General features: G+C 44.9%; 1 protein-coding gene across 3 annotated transcripts in view; it reads right to left on the bottom strand.

The window, feature by feature from the left end:
• LOC137520871 (FRAS1-related extracellular matrix protein 1-like) overlaps positions 1-24,020 on the bottom strand; it is a 288,103-nt gene that overhangs the window by 183,266 nt on the left and 80,817 nt on the right. For all 3 annotated transcript variants that reach the window (XM_068239387.1, XM_068239388.1, XM_068239386.1), the window contains 3 exons: positions 20,282-20,534; positions 7,098-7,292; positions 1,901-2,086 (listed from right to left, as the gene is read on the bottom strand). In XM_068239387.1, the coding sequence (XP_068095488.1) occupies positions 1,901-2,086; positions 7,098-7,292; positions 20,282-20,534 (634 nt within the window). The remainder of the gene's footprint in view (positions 1-1,900; positions 2,087-7,097; positions 7,293-20,281; positions 20,535-24,020) is intronic.

Genomic DNA, 24,020 nt, shown 5'->3' with positions numbered 1-24,020 from the left:
TGACACAGGACACCTGAGTTCCACTCTCGTCTCTGCCTGTTCAGTAAGCTGCACCTATTCAGTAGGAGACATTGGGCAAGACTCCCTAACACTGCTACTGCCTATAGAGAGCGTCCTAGTGGCTGCAGCTCTGGCGCTTTGAGTCTGCCAGGAGAAAAGTGCAATATAAATGTTAGGGCGGAGCCAGGCAGCACGCTGACATTCCGGAAGTGCAGGCAAACCAAGCAAGGACTGAGTGCCCTGTATCCGCGGCCAGGGTTCCTTTGATGTCCGATGTACGCTGGATTGCCTTTATTGCATTTAATAAAGAAGTTTTAAGTGGAGACCGGTTTGAGGAGCGTGGATTACTGCATATCACTACGTGCCAAGTATCAAGCTGCCATCCGGCGAGTGGATTCACGAGGGGGGAACGTTGCATCTAATCCCAGTGGAAAAGGCATATCCACCTGGAGTCAGCGGTGTAGCTAAAGATCTGTGGGCCCCGATGCAAGTTTTACATTGGGGCCCCCTAAGCACTCTATGCATAACAATTGATACAGCGCACCAAAACCTGCCAATGGCAATAACAGTGTCGGAGGTGCAAGAAGGGGATGGGGAACAGTTTGTTAATGATTACCACTATTTAAAGTATCTATAGAAGTGATTATTATGAGCACAGGACCAATAGAGAGCTAACAATGCAGTTGAGGGAGGGCCCCTCGGGGCCCATATGGCCCAAGGGCCCCGATGCAGTCACAACCTCTGCTCCCCCTATTGCTACACCCCTGCCTGGAGTGTAGCACGAGGTGGAAATTGCACTAAGTTCACCAGGTGTCTCAATTGACAGCAGTCGCCCAAGGCCTGGGCCTATGTAGCCTTGCCAGAAATCCATCCCTGCATGCAGGCTTTGTATTTAAGTCTATGTCCAATATCAATTGCAGTTCACATGCATTTTAACACTTGTGTTATACAACTGACCGCTGTGAATCCAGCCACGCTGTTAAGGGGCATCTTCAGGTCTCCTGTGAACCAGCTGTTTTCAACTGCAGATACTGTTTAACAATATATGGCTAAAGATGCCCATTAAAGGTACAATTTTTATTGGAAGATCGTATAATCATCCGTTTCCTTAGAAAATTGTGGATGCCGCACGTTCTCGCTGCTTTTGTCTCTCCCGACCATCTCACCGCTGTCTCTCCGTCTCTATAACGGCAGAGCCTTGACCCTGTCTATCAATGTGACAGCTACCATTGTCTTACATTGAAAGACAGGGCCAGGAGCCAATGAAAGCGGCCCCTGACCAGCTCACAGGAACTCTGCAGTCATAGAGACGTCTATAATGGCAGAGTGGGTGGCCCAGGTTCCTGACGTGCAGCAGTGACGGCAATTGCGGCGAGTATGCGCGGCGATTCGTCGTTATTCGCCAGTGTTCCACCGTTTCTGGTACCAGCGGTCTCTGGTCCTTAAGGGGGCAGAGACCACTGGTACTTAAGTGGTTAAAGAGAGGGAAGCCTCAGGATCCTATTGAGGCTTCCCTCGGTACTCTGATGTCCCCCGTCGATGAGCGAGGATCACCGGAATACTAGCGACAAGGCATTGTTGCTAATCATATCGGGGCCATGCAACTCCTTTTCTTGAAGCTTGGCCGCACAAGCCAGTCTGCATATGCACAGTAAGGCGGAGCCGCGGGCTCTGTGCTGCTGCATATGTGTGGCTGTGCTCACGTGTCTAATGCGCGGCCATGCTGCAAGAACAGGAGCTGCGTGGCCCTGATGTGGAGAGGGGCCACGCTCAGAAACGAGGTACATCAGACAACCAAGGGTGGTGAGGCTTCCCTCTCAACAGGTGAGTATATTATTTTGATCCTGAGCTTTGGCTAGGGGATCGCTTTAAACAAAGAAATCCAGGAAATGGAATTTACTTATTCGAATCTCAGTGGTGCTCTTCTCTGATCCAGGCAGAGGTAACGTGTTCAGCAGGTAACCGAACTGTGGCTGCGTCTCCATGTAAAGTGTTAAACCCTCAGCCAAAGTATCCATATCAGAGGCATTCAGGTGGTTTATGGTGATGACGTGAGAGGAACCTTCGTCTACCACAAATATATCTCCTGTGAATACAAAAGACAACATGAAGTTAAATATAGTAAATTATGAAGAGTCAATTTGGAATAATTGTTGTAACACAATATAAAGTCTAACGAACCCAGTTTCACGCTGTTCCCAAGTATGGTAATTGTAACCAGGGCCGGATTGACAATAAGGCACTGTAGGCATGTACCTACAGGCACCTAAAGATGGAAAGGCGGCTCACTCCCCTCCTTGAGCACCTCCCTCCCTCCTTCCCTACGCAGTCTTGATGAGAGTGTAAGTTAGATGTTACTCACCCAACTCTTGGCATTCCACTGAGGAGATCTCCCTTCAGTCAGGGGCACCTCTAGCTAGTTAATACTGAGGTTCCTCTAGCTACCTAATACATATGCCTGGCCACTTGTACTGGTTCACATATGCCTGGCTACTTGTACTGGTTCACATATGCCTGGCTACCAGTACTATGGCACATATGCCTGGCTACCTATACTGGAGCACATATGACTGGCTACCTGTACTGGTGCACATATGGGTGCTACCTATACTGGAGCACATATGACTGGCTACCTGTACTGGTGCACATATGGGTGCTACCTATACTGGAGCACATATGACTGGCTACCTGTACTGGTGCACATATGGGTGCTGCTACCTATACTGGTGCACATATGCCTGGCTACCTATACTGGTGCACATATGCCTGGCTATCTATATTGGTGCACATATGCCTGGCTAAATGTACTGGTGCACATATGCCTTGCTATCTATATTGGTGCACATATGCCTGGCTAAATATACTGGTGCACATATGCCTGGCTACCTATACTGGAGCACATATGCCTGGCTACCTATACTGGTGCACATATGCTTGGCTACCTGTACTGGAGCACATATGCCTAGCTACCTATACTGGTGCACATATGCCTGGCTACCTATACTGGTGCACATATGCCTAGCTACCTGTACTGGTGCACATATGCCTGGCTACCTATACGGGTGCACATATGCCTGGCTACCTGTACTGGTGTACATATGCCTGGCTACCTATACTGGTGCACATATGCCTGGCTACCTATAATGGTGCACATATGCCTAGCTACCTATACTGGTGCACTTATGTCTGGCTACCTATACTGGTGCACATATGCTTGGCTACCTATACTGGTGCACATATGCCTGGCTACCTATACTGGTGCACATATGCCTGGCTACCTATAATGGTGCACATATGCCTAGCTACCTATACTGGTGCACTTATGTCTGGCTACCTATACTGGTGCACATATGCCTGGCTACCTATACTGGTGCACATATGCCTGGCTACCTATACTGGTGCACATTTGCCTGGCTACCTATACTGGTGCACATTTGCCTGGCTACCTATACTGGTGCACATATGCCTGGCCACTTGTACTGGTTCACATATGCCTTGCTACCTATTCTGGAGCACATATGCCTGGCTACCTATAGTGCTGCACATCTGCCTGGCTACCTATTCTGGTGCACATTTGCCTGGCTACCTATTCTGGAGCACATATGCCTGGCTACCTATTCTGGAGCACATATGCCTGGCTACCTATAGTGCTGCACATCTGCCTGGCTACCTATTCTGGTGCACATATGCCTGGCTACCTGTACTGATGCACTTATGCCTAGCTACCTATTCTGGAACACATATGCCTGGCTACCTATACTGGGGGAAGGAAACACACACTGCCGTGGCAGATTGATGAAGAACTATATGTTCAAAATGCCATGTGTCACTATGGAGACCCAGCGCACGTCATTGGAATGCTTTTACCTGCCATGATGTTTTAAGAATACAATACAGTGTTTTTCGATGGTGTATGAAGTGATTTTTCTGGATCCTTTGCATGTCGCATCTTCCCGATCCAGTCTGATAAAGCAATGTCTGCCACGTTGGCAAGTTTTATCACCTATCTAACCCTAGACATGGACCTTCTGATTAACCCAAGCAATTGATTGGCCAACTCCTCTATAGCGAAGGTACTGACTGGTCATGATGACTTCCTGACCAATTAGTGATTTTTCTGTGAACAAAATGGCCAGTCAGAAGCAAGGTTTTCCTCTGAAGACCCAGCCTCAGGGCTAGAATTTTATCAATAGAACATTGGTTCTGTAAATAAGGCTATAGGCTAACAGCATTATAATGGCTGGATGGGGAGACTACTGCAATCCTTCAAATAGTAGTAGTCTCCTATAGGATCCCAGTCTATATCACTAAGCGATCCATGGACCCCTCTAGTGATATATATTAATATTGTTATAGAACTAGCAAATTATTAATACATTTTAAATATATTTATTTTATTTTCCAATTGATGCTGCCAACCTGGTAGCTGCTATCTCAGTTTCTAACCACAATACATCCCAGAGATAGAATTTAGATACACAGCTACACATTAATGTGAATTAGGGATCCACTCTAATAAGACAGGGGCCAGAGAGCACCACCCACTGATTATGTTCTGATTACCCTCCCACTTCTCCAGTTACCTAAAGCCTTCTCTAACTACCCCGACACATAGTAAATCTGTATTTGGTGACTGAAGTTGTTCCCAAAATATTTCTATAGAAACTGGTTGGCTCTTCTTGACCGGGTGTACTCCCTGGGCGGGTTGTGGATATTATTGTACTACGTATTATGTATATGTGAATGGTTGTACTGTACAAAATCAATAAAACTTATTTGTTACAAAAAAAAGTTTATTTTAATAAGTTTAGTTTTGACTGCTCAATTATTATAATTTTTTTATTTTATGTTAAATAAAACCATAAACAATCATATACTTCTTGATATTACACAAACAAAACAGGGGATTAAGTTTAGGCACTTTCCCGGGGGGCACCATTGGGGGGTGGTTAGGGTTAGGCACCACCAGGGGGATCTTAGGGTTAAGCACCACCAGGGGGGTCTTGGGGTTAGCTAATACCAGGGGGGGGGGTGTCTTGGGCTTAGGTACCACCAGGGGAGTTCTTAGGGTTAGGCACCACCAGGGAGATCTTAGGGTTAGGTACCACCAGGGCGATCTTAGGGTTAGGTACCATCAGGGAGATCTTAGGGTTAGGTACCATCAGGGGGATCTTAGGGTTAGCTACTACTAGGGGGATCTTAGGCTTAGGCACCACCAAGGGGGTTCTGAGCGTTAGGCACAACCAGGTGGGTCTCGGGTTAGGCACCAGGAGGGGAGGGTTCTGTGTAACAGTAGGGAGAGATTAGGTTATAGTAAAATATCAGTAAGTATTAAAGATACTATTACTATATGAATAAAGTAGTACAATATTGGTAGATTAACCAATATTTTATCACTTTTACTGGTGTTTATTTCAGTAAACATAAAAACAGAGGTTACAGTGGGGAATAGCAGAAATTCAGTATCATAAACTATTTTACGGCATCCTGGCGCCCATTTTACTAAACAATAACTTCAATATCGTTTACATCTGTCGCCCTTTTTAACCAGAGCCTTTATTATATACACACCAATTTTTGTATGTGCAAGCTTTTTTAGTTTTTCTTGTTTATATAACAGAGCTTGAGGGACCATTTTTTGATTACGTTAGGAATAGCCTTGCAATATTTTTGTTTTTATTTTTTTTAATAGAGATTCCCCTCAGACCTTGATAAAGATTTAGTAACCACTTAAGGACCAGGCTATTTTGGAAGGATCTGTGCTGGGTGGGCTATTCAGCGCACAGCACAGATCGTATTTGCAGCAGGGCGACCAGACTTCCCCCCTTTTTTCCCCACTAGGGGGATGTCCTGCTGGGGGGGTCTGATCGCCGCCAGCTACCTGCGTGTTGCAGGGGGGGGGCTCCTCAAAGCCCCCCTCCGCAGTGATTTCAGGCCTCGCTCCCTTTCCCTCCCTCCCCTCCTTGCTGTGGGCGGCACAGGACAGCGATCCGTCCTGCGCCGCCTCTGATAGGCTTCAGCCTATCAGATGCCGGCGATCCCCGGCCAATCAGAGGCCGGGGATCGCCGATCTCCTTTACGGCGCTGCTGCGCAGCAGCGCCGTATGATGTAAACAGCGGGGATTTCTTCCCCGCGTGTTTACAATTAGCCTGCAAGCCGCGATCGGAGGCTCGCAGGCTGTTCACGGAGACACCCTCCGTGAACTGACATAGAAATGTAATTCTACTTACAACCTGCCGCCGCCTATTGGCGTTAGCCGGTCGTAAGCGACACTGACGCAAAAAACAAATTATGATATAATGAATTGGTTGTGTAGTACGGATAATTACTAGAACAATAGTAGCAAAGAAAATATTCTCATATTTTTATTTTAATGTATATAGTTTTTTTTATAACATTGCATCATACTGTAATATTTGCAATTTACACACTACACTCAGCATTCTACATGATTTTACAGAGCAGGCAAGAAAACTTTTGAACTGTCCTCTGCATAAAAACAAACAATACAGTGCCAGACAGTTGAGATAATAAGTTTCAGAAGACAGAGCTCTCTGCGACTTTGAAAGTGCAGCTCAGTGGCTCTTTTGCATAGATAACAACTGGAGTTTCTTAACTTTTCCTGCACTGGAAACAATATTAGACTCATGTCTCTGCTCTGAATGTTTTATTTCTTAGCTGTACTATACATACAAATCATTATATCATCATTTTTTTCACTTCAGTGTCTCTTTAAAGATAAAGCCTACGGCGCTACTATTTGGTTCAGACAGTTCCAAACCCAATGACCGATTTTCCTTTCACCTGAATGTAAACAGCAACACCTGTGAAGAGCCCATGCGTGCCTGCTGCTGCTGTACAGCCCTGCTTGTGAGAGCAGGCATCAGAAAAAGCACAGTTGTGACATGGTGAAGCATTCTGCGGCTGGCTGCCACAGAGTCTTCCGTCGTACGGATATTTTTAGCCACCTACATCCCGGCTATAACATATGGTGAATCACGCTAGTCTTTGAGATGCTTTTGATGGATGCTTAATTACCTTCCACTCCAGCGGCTCCATAGCGGAACTGTGACCTCGTTAGCTGCATCGTACTCACCAATGTGTATTATAGGCTGCTGATTATTGATGGGTGTAATAGTGATATTCAGATCGTAGACTGGAAGGCTGGCGTGAAGTGGAATCGGCGGGGGCAGTGGACCATCAAAGCAACAGGTGTCAGCTGTAGTGGACTCGCCATCAGAGACTATTAGCGTAACCGTATCCACCCGGGGATGGGCACCGATCTCGCCTCCTTAAAGTGCAGAAAAACATGTTAAGCACCATGAAATCCTGCCAAGTCCCCCCCCCCCCCCCCCCCAAAAAAAAAAACGTTCATTGTGGGCTGTTTGTTAAAAAGGAGGATTTAAAGAGTCTGAATTTCTAAGTTGCATTGGATTGCATTGGCATATTAAAGTAGAACTCTAGCCAAATGTCTCTTTAGTTTTGAATAGAGCGGGTAAAGGATATTTACAACCTCATACAGTGGGGTGCGAAAGTTTGGGCAACCTTGTTAATCGTCATGGTTTTACTGTATAAACCGTTGGTTGTTACAATATAAAATGTCAGTGAAATATATCATATAGGAGAGACACACAGTGATGTTTAAGAAGAGAAATTAAGTTTATTGGATTTATCGAAAGTACATAATAATTGTTTAAAGAGGAGCTGTTAGGTATAGGGTCTCAGAGAAAATAAACACATATATCAGTAGCTAGACATTGGCTGTACTTACATTACATATGCATTTCACTGTCCACGTTTGGATTTCACAGAATCTTTATATAGTATTTGCAGAGAATGATGCTCCTGACAGCTCAAGGCAGGTTCCATGTTTGTCTGTCTCCTATGAAGCCAAATGTGTCGTCATGTCCTGCCTGCTTCCTGATGATTAGACTCACACAAAAGATCGGTAATGTAAAACACTACTGTGCAGTGAATATTAATTAGCCATGTGGCTAGGAACAATACGGACTCCTGCAGTGTACTCTGCCGGGAGTTTTTTCAGTGCTGTGAGCTGCTGCTGTTGTAACACGAGCCCTGTAACTTATCACTAGCAGCCGAGGGGAGGGCCCCAGAATGCTTTGCTGTATGGTATGCGGCTCTCGGCTTCTTAAGAGCTTGGGTCTAACATCCTTGCAGTTCAGCACACATCAAAACTAAGAGAGATTTTTAACTTCAGTATTGCCTTTTTGGCTTCCTTCTAAACTGTTTAACACAGGAGAATAGAGGTTTAAATTAGCTTTTGCAGCCTGACAGTTACTCTTCAAATAAAATTAGACTGGCGCATAAATGTGGGCACTGTTGTCATTTTATTGATTCCAAAACCTTTAGAACTAATTCTTAGAACTCAAATTGGCTTGGTAAGCTCAGTGACCCTTTACCTACATACAAAGTTGAATCCAACTATGAGAAAGAGTGTTTAAGGGGGTCAATTGTAAGTTTCCTTCCTCTTTTAATTTTCTCTGAAGAGTAGCAACATGGGGATCTCAAAACACCTCGCAAATGACCTGAAGACAAAGATTGATCACCATCATGGTTTAGAGGAAGGATACAGAAAACTGTCTCAGAGATTTCAGCTGTCTGTTTCCACAGTTAGGAACATATTGTGGAAATGGAATACCAAATGCTCAGTTCAAGTAAAAGCTTAAAGTGGAAGACCAAGAAAAATCTTGGATAAACAGAAGCGACGAATGGTGAGAACAGTCAGAGTCAACGCACAGACCAGCACCAAAGACTTACAACATCATCTTACTGCAGATGGAGTTACTGTGCATCGTTCAACCATTAAGCGCACTTTACGCAAGAAGATGCTGTATGCGAGAGTGATGCAGAGGAAGCCTTTTCTCTGCCCACAGCACAAACAAAGCCACTTGAGGCATGCTGAAGCACATTTGGACAAGCCAGCTTAATTTTAAAATAAGGTGCTGTGGACTAATGAAACTAAAATTGAGTTATTTGGGCATAACAAGGGACGTTATGTATGGAGGAAAAACAACACAGCATTCCAAGAAAAACACTTGCTACCTGCAGTAAAATATGGTGGTGGTTCCATCATGCTTTGGGGCTGTGTGGCCAGTGCAGGGACTGGGAATATTGTCAAAGTTGAGGGACGCATGGTTTCCACTCAATGGGCCTGATTCACAAAGCGGTGCTAACAGTTAGCACGCTGGTGAAAAGCCCTTTATCATGCCTAAACTCAGTTTAGGCATGATAAGTTTAGGTGTGATAAGTTTAGGCGTGACAAGTTTAGGTGTGATAAGTTTAGGTGTGATAAGTATAGGCGTGATAAGTTTAAGCACCAACTGGGTTAGCACCGCAGTGCACAGCTGATCAAAAGTTTTGCGTTAGCAAAGTCTGGTGCACTTCGCATAGAGTTTAATGGCGCTGCTTTGCGTGCGGGACTTTGCGCGCGATCTAAACTTATCTAAACTTATCATGCCTAAACTTATCACGCCTAAACTGGCTTTTCACCAGCGTGGTGCAATGGTTATCATGCCTAAAGTCTCTAACTGGGTTAGCACCGCTTTGTGAATCGAGCCCAATATCAGCAGATTCTGAAGACCAATGTCCAGGAATCAGTGACAAAGGTTTAAGCTGCACCGGGGCTGGATCTTTTAACAAGACAACGACCCTAAACACTGCTCAAAATGCACTAAGGCATTCATGCCTTAGGAACAAGTAAAATGTTCCGGAATGGCCATCTCAGTCCCCAGACCAGAATATAATTGAAAATCTGTGGTGTGATTTAAAGAGAGGTGTCCATGCTCGGAAGCCATCAAACCTAAATGAACTAGAGATGTTTTGTAAAGAGGAATGGTCCAAAATACCTTCAACCAGAATCCAGACTCTCATTGGAACCTACAGGAAGCGTTTAGAGGCTGTAATTTCTGCAAAAGGAGGGTCTTCTAAATATTTATTTCATTTCCTTTTTGTGGTGCCCAAATTTATGAACCTGCCTAATTTTGTTTAAACAATTATTGCACACTCTCTGTAAATCCAATAAACTTCATTTCACTTCTCAAATATCACTTTGTGTGTCTCCTATATGATATATTTAACTGACATTTTTTATCGTAGCAACCAACGATTTACACAGGAAAATCACGACGATTAACACGATTGCCCAAACTTTTGCATCCCACTACATTTGATTTGGTGTCTGAAACTCTGTCATATAGGTTTCCTTTACTTCCTGTTCAAGGACTCATGACAGGAAACAAGCTCTCCAATGGCAACATGGACAGAAAGAAGTTAGAACTTTTACCTGTTTTTTACATTCACCTGCTTTAGCATTGGAGACATTCAGTTACTTCCTGTTACTGGTGAAATAAATCTCCCCAACAGGGACACAGACCACAGTAAAACTATGGTCAACTCACAAATAATCTCCTTCACTGGAAATTGTGTACTCTCACCTTGCAGCGCTGGGTCCCCGGTTCCATGGCACTATCTGCACAGAATTTGTATGTACTCCCTGTGTCTATGTAGGTTGCCTCCGCACACTCTGGTTTCCTCCCATGTCCCAAAAACTTACAAATAAGTTAATTGGGTTCCCCCTAAGTTGGCCATAGACTATGATACACGCATAGACATATGACTATGGTAGGGCTTAGATTGTGAGCCTTTAAGGGACAGTTAAGTGACAAGACAATATACTCTGTACAGCACTGCGGAAGATGTTGGCGCTATATAAATACTACTACTACATAATAATATAGTGCTGACGTCTCCACTCCTTCAGCACCTAACACACTAGATTCAACAATTTATGTCCTAACTGTCCTGCAGAAGAGCTTAAAGTTTGATTCCTACTATAGTCATAACATAATAATATATCTACCATAGTGTAAGGCTGATTTGGGGAGAAACCAGTTAATTTAGCAGCAGTGTTTTTTGAAATGTGAGCAGAAACCACCGTGCTTAAAACACAAGCAAGCATGGGGAGAACATACAAACTCCAGGCAGATAATTTGCTGGTCAAGGTTTGTGTAATGAATGGCGGAGATGCCGCCGCGCGGTCTGGCGGCGGGGCGGCTGTCTGCGCGTTCAGACCGGCGGTTTCCGCACAGCAACATATGTCTGGTTTGTCTGGGACTTCTAGTGCACACGGAGGGAGAGTTACAGGACCTGTATGCCAGAGGACAGGACCTTTATGCCAACAGGAGAAGGATCAGCTGATCCGGATGATCAGCTGATTCCATCGGAACTCCTGATTGGCTGAGCGGCGCTGAGCAGCGCTAGAGTATATATAGATCTTGCCTTGCAGTTGCTGGTTGTCTGCCGTTGCGAATACTTACGTGGGAGAACTTAGACCTCAGTCAGATCGTACAGTGTGTTAGAACCAGCAGGAGCTGTGAATTCACACTTAGCCAGATTACCTTTGCATTACTCTGTTATATTCTAGACCAGTTCCAGGGTGTTGAGACCAAGGACCTCACACCCAAGCTTAGGATTGCTGTGTCATTACTCTGTTATACTCTAGACCAGTTCCAGGGTGTTGAGACCAAGGACCTCACACCCAAGCTTAGGATTGCTGTGTCATTACTCTGTTATACTCTAGACTAGTTCCAGGGTGTTGAGACCAAGGACCTCGCACCCAAGCTTAGGATTGCTGTGTAATTTCTCTGTTATACTCTAGACCAGTTCCAGGGTGCCGAAACCAAGGACCTCACACCCAAGCTTAGGATTGCTGTGTTATACTCTAGACCAGATCCAGGGTGTTGAAACCAAGGACCTCACACCCAAGCTTAGGATTGCTGTGTCATTACTCTGTTATTCTTTAGACCAGTTCCCGGGTGTAGAGACCAAGGACCTCACACCCAAGCTTAGGATTGCTGTGTCATTACTCTGTTATACTTTAGACCAGTTCCCGGGTGTAGAGACCAAGGACCTCACACCTCAGATTAGAATTGTGCTTATGTATATCTGTTATGACCTTCTGCTTTGCTGACCTCTCTCTTGCCTTCTGATTCGGTACCTCTGCCCATCTGTCTACCAGTTGCTGACCCTGCTTGTATCCGGTTACCGAATCAGTCTTCTGTCTTTGTACCTAATATGCTCGTGTGTTGCCGACCTGGCCTGTCTGACCTTCCTGGCTGTCACTCGTTCCCCGAGTGATTAGTCTGTCTGTACTTCCTTGGCACTAATCCACCAGGTGTCAGTTAGCTGCAAGGACCTCCTGTATCTCAGAGAGGCCTTCCTGCAGTGCAGTCAGTGGTCTCTTCCTATTAGGAGTCCATTGGCTGCAGTACAGTCTGATTCCATTCCATCAGGGAATCACTGGCTGCTGCTCTATCTCATCTCTAGAGATAGCTCCTGCTCGGCCATAGGTCACCTGCCCCTCAGGTGGCCACTGGCTGCAGTGGTGTTTGTATCTCCCGCTCCACGGGAGATAACCTCCTACTGTTGCACCCAAACACTTACACATTATTAAGTGTCCAGAGGTTAGTCATACTTGTATTATTGGTGATTCTGCAGATCATCAATAATCAGGTATACATCTGTATTCTTGGTGATACTGCAGATCACCAATAATCCGATTCTCTCTGTGTGCTGACACCAATCGTTACAGTTTGAACCCGAGACCCTAGAGTTGCAAAGCAAGATCATTGAAACAAAAAACTAACTGCCCCTCAGAGGAGCTCACAATCTAACTAATCCCTATTTGTCCATTGTAGTCTAGGGCCAATATAGGGGTAGGTCAATTAACTTTAATAAGAAGAAAAAGGCACTCCACTAGCTCAAACTTGCTTTTGTAGTTTATTGAGCTTAAAAGACACACTACATGTTATGGGTCAGCTGACCCTTCCTCAGGGGAAAAGACACCTGAGGAAGGGTCAGCTGTCCTGTAACATGTAGTGTGTCTTAAAGACGAGCTGTCAGCCATACTATCTCAGAAAAAAACATAACATATGTATTGCACTGTCCACGTTTTGATTTTAGTGATTTTTGTACAGTAAAAGAAGAGAAAAAGAGTCTGAGGGAAAATAGAGAAGCAAAAAAGGACAACCAAGGTAAACAAGTAATAAGGATGCTAACCAGGCAATCCAAAAGTTAAAATCACTATTACTTTTCTTGTTGATAAAAGATCATTCCCCAGTTTATCTGACTCATTTTTGGTACACATAAAATTTGGTACACAAAAAGGAAGTTGCAGGGCATGCTGGGTTGTCCTTTTTTGCTTCTCTACTTTCCCCTTAGACTTAACTAATGCAGCCTGATTGGCTGAAGCCTTTTACCATCCTGTTTTCCCCTCCCACATCTCTGTTCCTCTCTGATTGGCCAATATTTCTCATGCTGAGACAATGCACTTTCTATAGTGAAGGGCGGGCAATGCATACACAATCAGGCAGAGGATAGTAAAGGAGGAAATGACTAGAGATGGCCCGAACTGTTCGCCGGCGAACGGGAACCGTCGAACTTCCATGGTTCGCGATCGCGGAGAACCGCAAACTTTTGTGGAAGTTCGATTTGCCCCCATAGTGCATCATTAGGGTCAACTTTGACCCTCTACAATACATCACAGTCAGCAGGCACATTGTAGCCAATCAGGCTACACTCCCTCCTGGAGCCCCACCCCCCTTATAAAAGGCAGGCAGCGTCACCTATTTGACTCACTCGTGTGCCTGCAGTAATTAGAGAAAGGAGAACAGCTGCAGAGAGAGCTATAGGGAAAGCTTAGTTAGGCTCTTGAAGGCTTGTTAGCTTGCTGATTCTTATTGCTAAAAAGCACCCCTCAACAGCTCTTTTGAGATCTAATCTTGTTCTTGTGATCTTTTTTTTTTTTGTGTGTGTGTGGCCCACTTGCATTATATACAGCCCTGTCAGTCAGTCGCAGCTGGCCTTTGGCACCTTAATTCCTACTGTGCCACTGCCAGGCCCAGCACATTCAGTGACTACCTGTGTGTGTGACAGGCAGCTGCACATTTGTAATCCCAATCACTGCACCTGTTCACTGTTCAGTGCACCTTCCTACCTATACCTACGGGAGCGCACGCATTGTTAATACCACCAGTCATTGCATCTGTCATTGCAGTCCGTGTGTGTGTGTGTGACAGGCAGCTGCACATTTGTAATCCCAATCACTGCACCTGTTCACTGTTCAGTGCACCTACCTACCTATACCTACGTGAGCGCACGCATTGTTAATACCACCAGTCATTGCACCTGTCATTGCAGTCCGTGTGTGTGTATGTGACAGGCAGCTGCACATTTGTAATCCCAATCACTGCACCTGTTCACTGTTCAGTGCACCTACTACCTATACCTACGTAAGCGCACGCATTGTTAATACCAGCAGTCATTGCACCTATTCAGGGTACCTGTGTGTGTGTGTGTGTGTGTGTGACAGGCAGCTGCACATTTGTAATACCAGTCACTGCAACCTGTTCATTGCACCTGTGTAACTGCACATAGTTGTACCAGCAGTCACTGCATACCTTTTCACTACACCTGTGTAACCGTACATTGTATTAGTCAAGTCAGTGCATACCTTTCACTTCATCCCCCCCAATATGGGCAAAACAAAAGGCAGAGCCAGAGGCAGGCCACCTGGCAGGTCTGTTAGAGGTCGCGCTGTTGTGATTTTGTGCGGCCCTCGACCAAAGCACAGTGTTCAGAAGAAGGCACGTGCCATCAACCCCCAATATTGTCAGGAAGTAGTTGACTATTTAATACAGAACACCTCATCTTTCTCAGCTTCCTCACGGAAGCGTGACATATCTTCCTCCTCCTGCTCTGATTCTGGCACCCCACTTAACACTCAGTCAGCCGCCACCACCAAAGTGCCATAACCCCAGGGCTCAGTGGTGTGGACATTTTTTTGTGTGTCTGCCTCAGATGAGAGCAATGCCATCTGTACTCTCTGCCACCGAAAATTGAGCCGTTGAAAGACTAAGACCCGCGTAGGGACAACTACCTTACGAAGGCACATGATTACAAAGCACAAACTGCAATGGGATGACTACCTGAGAAAAAGCAGCACACAAAAGCAAAGCCACACACCGCAGTGGAAGACACCAGGCCGCAATTTTTTCTCAAAAAAGGCGATACCTAGACTGTACCGTGATATTGAAAGGCAAGTGGATGACATCTCTGGCACACAGCGTTGGGTCAAGGGTCCATCTGACCATGGATGCCTGGTCTGCAAAGCACGCTCAGGCCTGCCCGAAGACTAAGTCAGTCCCCACACACAGCATCTCTGCCTGCACGCCGTGTGACTGCCTGCCCCAAGACTAAGTCGGTCCCCACACAGCATCTCTGCCTGCAGGCCGCTTGACTGCCTTCTCCGCCACCACCAACAGGGTCCACCAGGACTCCAGGTGGATTTCTGAATGTTTAAGGCCACTGCTAGCAGTGGCCGCAATAATAATTTTTCTGGTGAGTGTACATGCCTTCCTAATTTTTCTGGCTGCACTGCGGCTGCAACAACAAAACAAAAGGCATGTACATGTGTCAATTCCCCTTCGTGATCGTTACTTTGAAGTGGCTTGCGTATCACAATGAAGCAATGACCACTGGCTATATGAGTGTCTCGGGGGGTGGCACACCAAAGATAATAATGTTGTTGCTTCATTGTGGACAGACCAAATTTGATCAGCTGGTCACTGTTCTGTCATTCAGCTACCTCAGCCCGGCGACCATATGGACTGGAAACCCGCCATCCCCTGCACTCTCGTCATGGTGTGCACCAGTCCAGCACGGCCGTCACTACACAAACAGCTGTTTGCAGTCACTGCATACCTTTCACTGCATCTGTGACTGCACATTGTTTTATACCTGGCAGTCAGTGCATATCTTTCACTTGAATGGATGGCAGATTTGTCCTCCATAACAGATTCTAAAGGATTTAAAGTTGATTCGTCTCATACAGTATACAGCAGGGCTTCGAAAGTCCTCCTGTATTGTTATTTTTGGTCACTACCTCGGGACTTGCATGCCATGCCTGCTGCCTTCTTTGGATGTGTGGTAGCTGTTCCTGCTCCTTTGCCCACAGCGTGCCTGCTGACTTCCTTGGATGTGTGGTGGTGGTAGCTGTTTCTTAGGTTCCCACTCCGGACTGGAATCGAACCAGGATTACCCGCCGTGGTCACCATGGTACTCAGAAAGTACCATCGAAAGTTTCACACAGTTGAATGAATGGCACACTTGCCCTCCATAACACATTATTGGCAAATGCTTTCGATTTGGTTCGTCTAGCGCTGGGTCAAGCGTCCATCTGACCACAGATGCCTGGTCTGCAAAGCACGGTCAGGGCAGGTACATTGCATATACAGAAAATGGGTCCTTACTTGGATGTGTGGTGGTAGCCGTTTCTCAGGCTCCCACTCCGGACCGGAATCGAACCCTGATTCCCTGGTCATTACCTGTGGTCACAGTGGCAGACTTGCCCTCCATAATAGATTCTCGTTGAAGGTACTGAACAGCAAGCAGAAGTAATTAAAAAAAATAGATGTAAGCTTTAACAATGGTAGAGAAATAACCATCGAAAGTTGATAAGGCAGTCAGACATTACCTGATATCACAGAGGAAGAGCAATCTCGTCATGGTGCGCATTAGTCCAGCACGGCCGTCACCATACAAACAGCTGTTTGCGGTGCGTTACACAGTGATTTTGGTGTGTCAGTGTGAAGCAGTGCTCTAATTACACTCCCTGATTGATGTATACACATGCAAGATGTTTTAAAGCACTTTAGGCCTGCAATTTAGGATTCAATATAATTTCTGCCCTTAAAACGGCGCTGTGCCTCAGGCTCAAATCCAGATTTTTCCCCGGGACTTTTGGCGTCTATCCCACTCATCCATGCAAAAACTCAGATGTTAGACCCCTTGAAACATCTTTTCCATCACTTTTGTGGCCAGCATAAATGTTTCTAGCTTTCAAAGTTCGCCTCCCCATTGAAGTCTATTGCGTTTCGCGAACGTTCGCAAGTTTGCAAACGTTTGCGGAGGTTCGCGAACCTAAAATCAGAGGTTCGGGCCATCTCTAGAAATGACATCAGAATTGGCTTAAAGAAAACCTGTACTGAGAAAAACCTCCCCTGGGGGGTACTCACCTGGGGTGGGGGAAGCCTCCGGATTCTACTGAGGCTTCCCCCGTCCCCATCGGTCCCACGGTGGCGGAGATCAAGCTCCCCGAACAGCGGGGATGTAAATATTTACCTTCCCGGCTCCAGCGCAGGCGCAATATCGGCTCTCTGCCTCGGAGATAGGCGGAAATAGCCGATCACTGTCGGGCTGCTCTACTGCGCAGGCGCAATTCTCCTGCGCAGTAGAGAGGACCCGAAGGAGATGGGCTATTTTCGCCTATGTCCATGCGGAAAGCCGCAACAGCGCCCCCGCTGGAGCCAGGAAAGGTAAATAAATCAGCGCTTATCAACGCTCTTCAGGCTTGTCGAGGGAGGATTCCGGGACACTTCGGGGGAGCCAGCGCTGGACTGCCTTCAGCTACAGGGGAGGGGGACGCCTCATTGGGACCCTGAGGCTTCCCCCTCCCGAAGTGAGTACCCCCAAGGGGAACTTTTTTTTGTCACAGGATCTCTTTAAAAATAGCCACAGTTAAATGGGAAATGTTAAGAAGGATTTTCTCTTTTTTTTCTGTAGAAAAATCACTAAAATCAAAATGGACAGTGCAATACATATATAAGTAGAGCAAGTATTTATCTACTTATATATGTGTATTTTTTTCTGGCTGACAGTTCCTCTTTAAGTCAATTTACAAATGCTGAAAAACCCTGAGAAGTTCTTTTGTTGAATTGAAGTTATGCCAATATCTAGCTTGTTTTTTTACGCGTTATATCCTCCTTAGTTGTTAATATTGTATTTAATTATATTAAACTTCAAATATTCTTTTATTTCTGTATGAAGTCGAGTATCGGGAGCATCTGGTGTGTTGTTTCATTTGGGGAAGGAAGAATGTTTTTTTTTACACAGGAAAATAATGATTTCGGGGAAAAACATTTCAGAAAGCAAGGCTTTGACAGGTGCATCGGCAGGAAGGACGTCAGCCTGTTGTGTTCGCAAATCGGAATTTTAAAAAGGTGGTTAATAATACCAGTAGAATACATTAAAGGCGCCTGATTGGCTTTGGCAGTTTGTATGGTAACACCAGTTGTCTCAAAACAAGAACATAATACAGACTGCAACTTGCTGGTAATTAACACTTCCAAGTGAACACTGCCAGACAGTGTATGCTCGTCGTCAGGCTGGTTCCTCAATCTTTTCCGAGCATTATTGTATAGCACAAAAAGTGAGCAAAATAAGTTTTAATACAGACTGAAAATGAGCTTTATATAGAGTTAAGGTGCCCATCAATGGGCAGGACCGGATTTCTGAAAAGGCCACGAATGCCCGGGTCTTAGGCTGCTGCAGCCACAGGGAGCACCTGGACATGAAATAAGGGTTGTTACATAATGAAAGAGAAGGCTTAAAAGGAGCAACAGATGAAAATGGAAGCTGATGCTCAAGGAAGTTGTACATGAAAGAGAGTAACAGCAGTACATTGATGATATACGTGGAAGAGGGGGCTGTACATGGAATGGGAGGGACACTGATGCGCATGGAGGTCCCAGCATACTTGACCTAGGGGTGAGAAAAGTATAAATCTGACCTTGTATGGTACAATCTCCTGAATTAACAATTGACCAAACGAACAATCATACGGATTGGGTACCATTAATGGTGTTAATCGCCAACAAATGATTGTTCTATCAAATTTCTGAAGACTCTGATCAGATTGCTTATCATTTCAATTTGCAATGATCAGATCGGACAGTCAATCACTGGCCAGGAACACATAGAGTTTCACTCAATGTTCCAAAATGATTCTTTCTGAAAGGGATCGATTCAGAAGGAATTGATTCCTATACACAGTATATCGATTTTTAATGGATTTCAGAAGGGACTCTATTGATAATCGATTAATTCACAGCATTGCACTGTTCAATGCAGCGCAATCCTATCTACCAATGCTCCTGCCACGCTCCCACATCAACCTAGATTTTCTGTCCTGTCTGATCAAAACGTTTGATCGATTTTTGATTTGCTCAGATGAGCTCACAGTCTAACTAATCCCTAGTTATTATCCATTGTAGTCTAGGGCCAATTAAATGCAGGGTGTGCATGTTGTCTATAAGTAGGCTCTACACACTCATGCAGCTAGCCATTTGGAAGCAGTTTGTCTTAAGTAATGCTGCCTTTACAGTACAAAACTGTAAGTTTATTCTATAGTCAGGCGCCCCCATATGATAGTTTGCAATATTACAAATGTAGAACTTCTGTTTTTGGATTCAAGATGTGTTTGTTGTCTCTGGAGGGCTCAGCACATGTTTGTTGGTACCTTTTTTTTGCAAGTCAATTAACTTATCTGAATTTTTAGGGGATGTGGGAAGAAACCGGCGTAAACCCATGCAGACACGGGGAGAACATACAAACTCTGTGCTCAATCCTATAGGCGATCAATTTACCACCGCTCCTGCCGCGCCCCCCATCAACCTAGATATTCTGTCGTGCGTGTTTGAAACTTTTGATACATTTTTTGTCAAAATCGATCAAATTGCAATTGTTCTAACATTTATAGGAATCAATTCTCATCCGATTCATGTATGTATGGGCACCTTATGGGTGGTTTACAGCTTTTACCTAGGGTGCAAACATCAAATTTTGATTGGCTAATGGTTGGCCAACTTTACCACTTCCATATAGTATGAAAGCTTACCTACACGATCTGTTCATAGTATTGACCTAGTATTCAACATAGTATTCAACATAATACTCCTACTACATGGAAGCAGTGATTGGCCAATCAAAATTAAAGAATGTGTGTACCAGGCTTTAGTGCTGTCTTTCTTTTACAGGTTCACAAATGGATGTTTGAGGAAACATCACCTATGGCTGTGATTCCCAAAACACATTCCTCCAAAAGGAGATTTATCTCCAACTCCTTTTTGTCCCACTGAAAAGTGTCTCAGGTTTATGAAAAGAGGAAAAAAACCATGAGGGACACTGATGACTGTAAAAGCAAAAAAAAGGGTTCAACAATCCCCACTCCATACAAAACTGCTGCTTCTATTAGAAGGGTTAAGAATGTGATGAGAAAGAAACAGGAGATGTATGAAATGCAGTCGTATCAATTAAAGGTAAGGGAGTGGATGTAATGTGCAGAGCAATGATAGTCTCTTGAACGTGAAATTCTTATTTAGACTTTAAATTTAAAAAAGTTCAAGAAAAGGTGTAATATCTGACCTGTATGGATGTATGAAATGAACCTCTGGATAATGTCCAGCTGGGTGAACTTCTCCACCACTATTCCTTGTCTCTGGATCATGCCATACAAGGGCATGCGGGCCACAATGTACGTGAGCTTGGCATCGTCGCTGTCCGGGTCAGTGGCGTAGAGGTTCTCAGCCGTGAAGTAGACTTGACCACCCTCTGCACAGTCCAGGCTCGATTTCAGGCCAGACTGTAACTCTGGAGGCTCATCATTCACCGGCGTAATCTACAGAGCGAAACATTGGGGGACCATTTTCAACACTCAGAAGAACATCATTATCTCAGAAATATTATTTCACAAACGGTCGGCATAAAATTTTATTATCTTTGCAATAAAATTGACTTAATCTCAGACAAGTTTTGTAGGGATTATGCAACAGAAGAACCTCCAAGACAGAGCAGGATTTCACAGCTACATCAATAAGGAGAGGTTGTCAAGTCTGGCAAAATCAGTTTTAAGTCAATATTAAATTATTGTTTTGATTAATTTCTATTTAAAGCAAAAGAGGAAAATCTATTTTTTTCTTTCTTTCTCGGTCCCTTCCCAGGTTTCCTCGCAGCACTAGACCCCACTTTCCTCCATGTATCAAAAAACATTTTTTAACCCGTTCTAATTGGCTCCATTATAGATATGTAAATATAGATGTTTTTACATAATTTTGTTACAACTAGACTGAACGCATTTAGAAGTCACCCTAAAGCCACTTTCACACTTTCGTTGCAAGTTTGTGTTATAATAATAATCTGAACATTTGTATAGCACTTTTATCCTGTTGGACTCAAAGCGCTCAAGAGCTGCAGCCACTAAGGACGTGCTCAAGAGGCCACCGTGCAGTGTTAGGGAGTCTTGCCTTGAACTCCTTACACTGCAGGGTGGCCTTATAGTCAGTTCCTTTGTACTGAATATAGCCAGGATTTGAACCCTGGTCACCCATGTCAAAGGCAGTGCCCTTGACCAGTACACTATCATCCAGCCACCAGTGTTGTATTACCCTGTTTTAACACAGCAATGCAAGTGTATGGGCCAGATGTGTATCTACAGGGGTGCAGGCATGGCTAGAGCCATGGCGCTATTACACCATGGGCACCATGCCTGCCTCCATGCCACCAGCCACTTCACCACTGTCTGCATCCCCTCCCGGTGCGGCTTGCTCCCCCACTCAGCCGCTCGCTCCTGCCTTAGTCGCGTCACCGCTGGCATCATGGTAGCAGACATCATATCAGCGAGACACAGAGGGCACTCAAGTTACCCGCCACCCGCTGTACTCCAAATGCGAAAGAGATATCAACGCCTGCATTTGGAGTTCGCTGGACGCAGGTAGTGTGTGCGCCCTCTGTGTCTTGCTGATATGATGTCTGTTACCATGACGCCGATGGTGACTGACGCTACTAAGGCAGCGGTGGGGGAGCGAGTGGCACCAGGATTCAGGTCTGTGATGGCAAGCAGCCTGCACCCAGACTCAGCCACCCTTCATCCAGACACTTTGCACCAGCCACTCTGTCCCAGGCAGTGGCTGTCAGCCATTCTGCGCACAGACCCAGCCACTCTGCCCCAGCCACCCTGTCCCAGCCACCCCACGCACAGACCCAGCCTCTCTGCAACCTGTCAAAGCCACCCTGTCCCTGTCCCAGCCACCCTGCGCCCAGACCCAGCCACTCTGCACCCTGTCCCAGCCTCCCTGCACCCTGTCCCAGCCACTCTGCCCCACCCACCCTGTGCCCAGACTCAGCCACTCTTCCCCAGCCACCCTGCACCCTGCGCCATCTATTTGCTTGAATAGTGATAATCCTTAACAAACTGTTTCCTTATGCTGTTTACACATCTTGGACACTTCAGCTGTCCTTGGTTAGTTTTGGGGCACCATATCAATACAGTGCTTGAGTCCCCATGTGAAACTTGCACTGAGGCTCCAAGCTCCTTAGTTATGCCACTGTGTATGGGGTCTTGCGCACTTGCCATGTCGCATTGTACCGGAAGCTTCCTAATTGCCGCAGAGTCGACTCAAAGTCTACATCGCTTTACCCTATGACTTCTGCGGTGACGCTTGGGTGGCAGAAGACATTGAAGTCAATGGGCGAAGCAGAAATTTAATCGACAGAAGCACAGTGTGTCGCACATGCGCGGACCGACGAGAATCCCAGTAAATCCCAGTGGCATATTTCCTGCCCAGCAGCAAGTACGTCACTGAGTGTGGGGGGGGGGGGGGGGGGGGGGGGGCACTATGCATATGATCCTGTTGGCACACTCTACCGCATGGTCTTATGTTTACCATTTTTTGCATTGTGGTGGGATGTGGCGTGGCATCCCCACTGCAACCCCGCCAAAAAAAGTGTAAAACTGACCTAAAGGTGCCCATTAATGGTACAATATTTTTCTCAAATGTGATGATTTGATTCAGATTTTTACGATCAAATTGTAAAGTAAACCACACATGTGGACAAAATCGACACAAAACGATATTATGCTGGAATAGAATAGAGAATTTGGTGGATCGGAATTTTGGATTTTACGATCGTATCTGAAAAAAGAAAGAGCCCTAATGGACCCCTTTATGGAAACAATCAATAATCACCTTCCAATTAGGAACAATCCTGCAAATCCTGAATCATTTTTGTGAAATGTAAAATTTAAAAAAAAAATGTAGCAAAAAAAGATGCAAAATTAGTGGACAATTTCCTACCTCTAAACATGAGTACTGTTACCAGCACTCACTATAGCATTTACTAGGGGTTTTGGCACCTTGTTTTCCAGGAAGTGCATCTGCCTTACAGTGAAGCATTCTAGGCCCTGTAAGCCTGTTCATGACAGCATGAGTGGCCACTCTGTATTAGCATTTAAATAAGAACTGTAACCCAGAATTGATTTGAACTTCATTCCAATCAGTAGCCGATAACCACTTTCCCACGAGAAATCTTTACCTTTTCTCAAATAGCTCATCAGGGGGGTCTGTATGGCTTTTGTGGTAAACCCCTTCCACAGTGTGATGTCAGGACCTAGGTCCTGAAATTTTTCTGTCTGTGAGCCTTGTTGCATTGTGGGAAATATCAGCTGTTTCCAACTGGCAAGCAACCAGTATCTCCCTCTGTACATATGTATATGTATATCTATAAAAAAAAAAAACCTTTTTGTCTGCCAGTAGTAAAGATGATTACATGCAGGCTGATTGTGGATCAAACAATATTAAAGAGACACTGAAGCAAAAAAAAAAAAATATGATATAGTGAATTGGTTGTGTACTATGAATAATTACTAGAAGATTAGCAGAAAGAAAATATTCTCATATTTTTATTTTCAGGTATATAGTGTTTTTTCTAACATTGCATCATTCTATAATATGTGCAGATTACACAACACTCAGCATTCAAAATGATTCTTTCAGAGCAGTTTGTGAACCAATGACCTCTCCTCTGCCAGAGGAAAAGTAAACAGTTCAGGAACAGTTGAGATAATAAAAGTCAGAAAACAGCCCTCTCCACAACTTTGAAAGTCGTAGAGCTTAATGGCTTTTTTGCATAGAGATAACAACTGGAGTTTTTTAACTCTTCCTTTACTGGAAACAATTAGACTAATATATCTGATCTTAATGTTTTATTTCTTAGCTGTACTACACATACAAATCATAATATCATAATGTTTTTTTCGCTTCAGTGTCTCTTTAACAAATTGCATGGTGAATATTAATCATTTCTTGATCTCGATTGTATTTTTTAG

This window comes from Hyperolius riggenbachi, chromosome 6 (genome assembly GCF_040937935.1).
Source record: "Hyperolius riggenbachi isolate aHypRig1 chromosome 6, aHypRig1.pri, whole genome shotgun sequence".
NCBI lineage: Eukaryota > Metazoa > Chordata > Amphibia > Anura > Hyperoliidae > Hyperolius > Hyperolius riggenbachi.
This window is presented reverse-complemented; position numbering and strand designations above follow the sequence as displayed.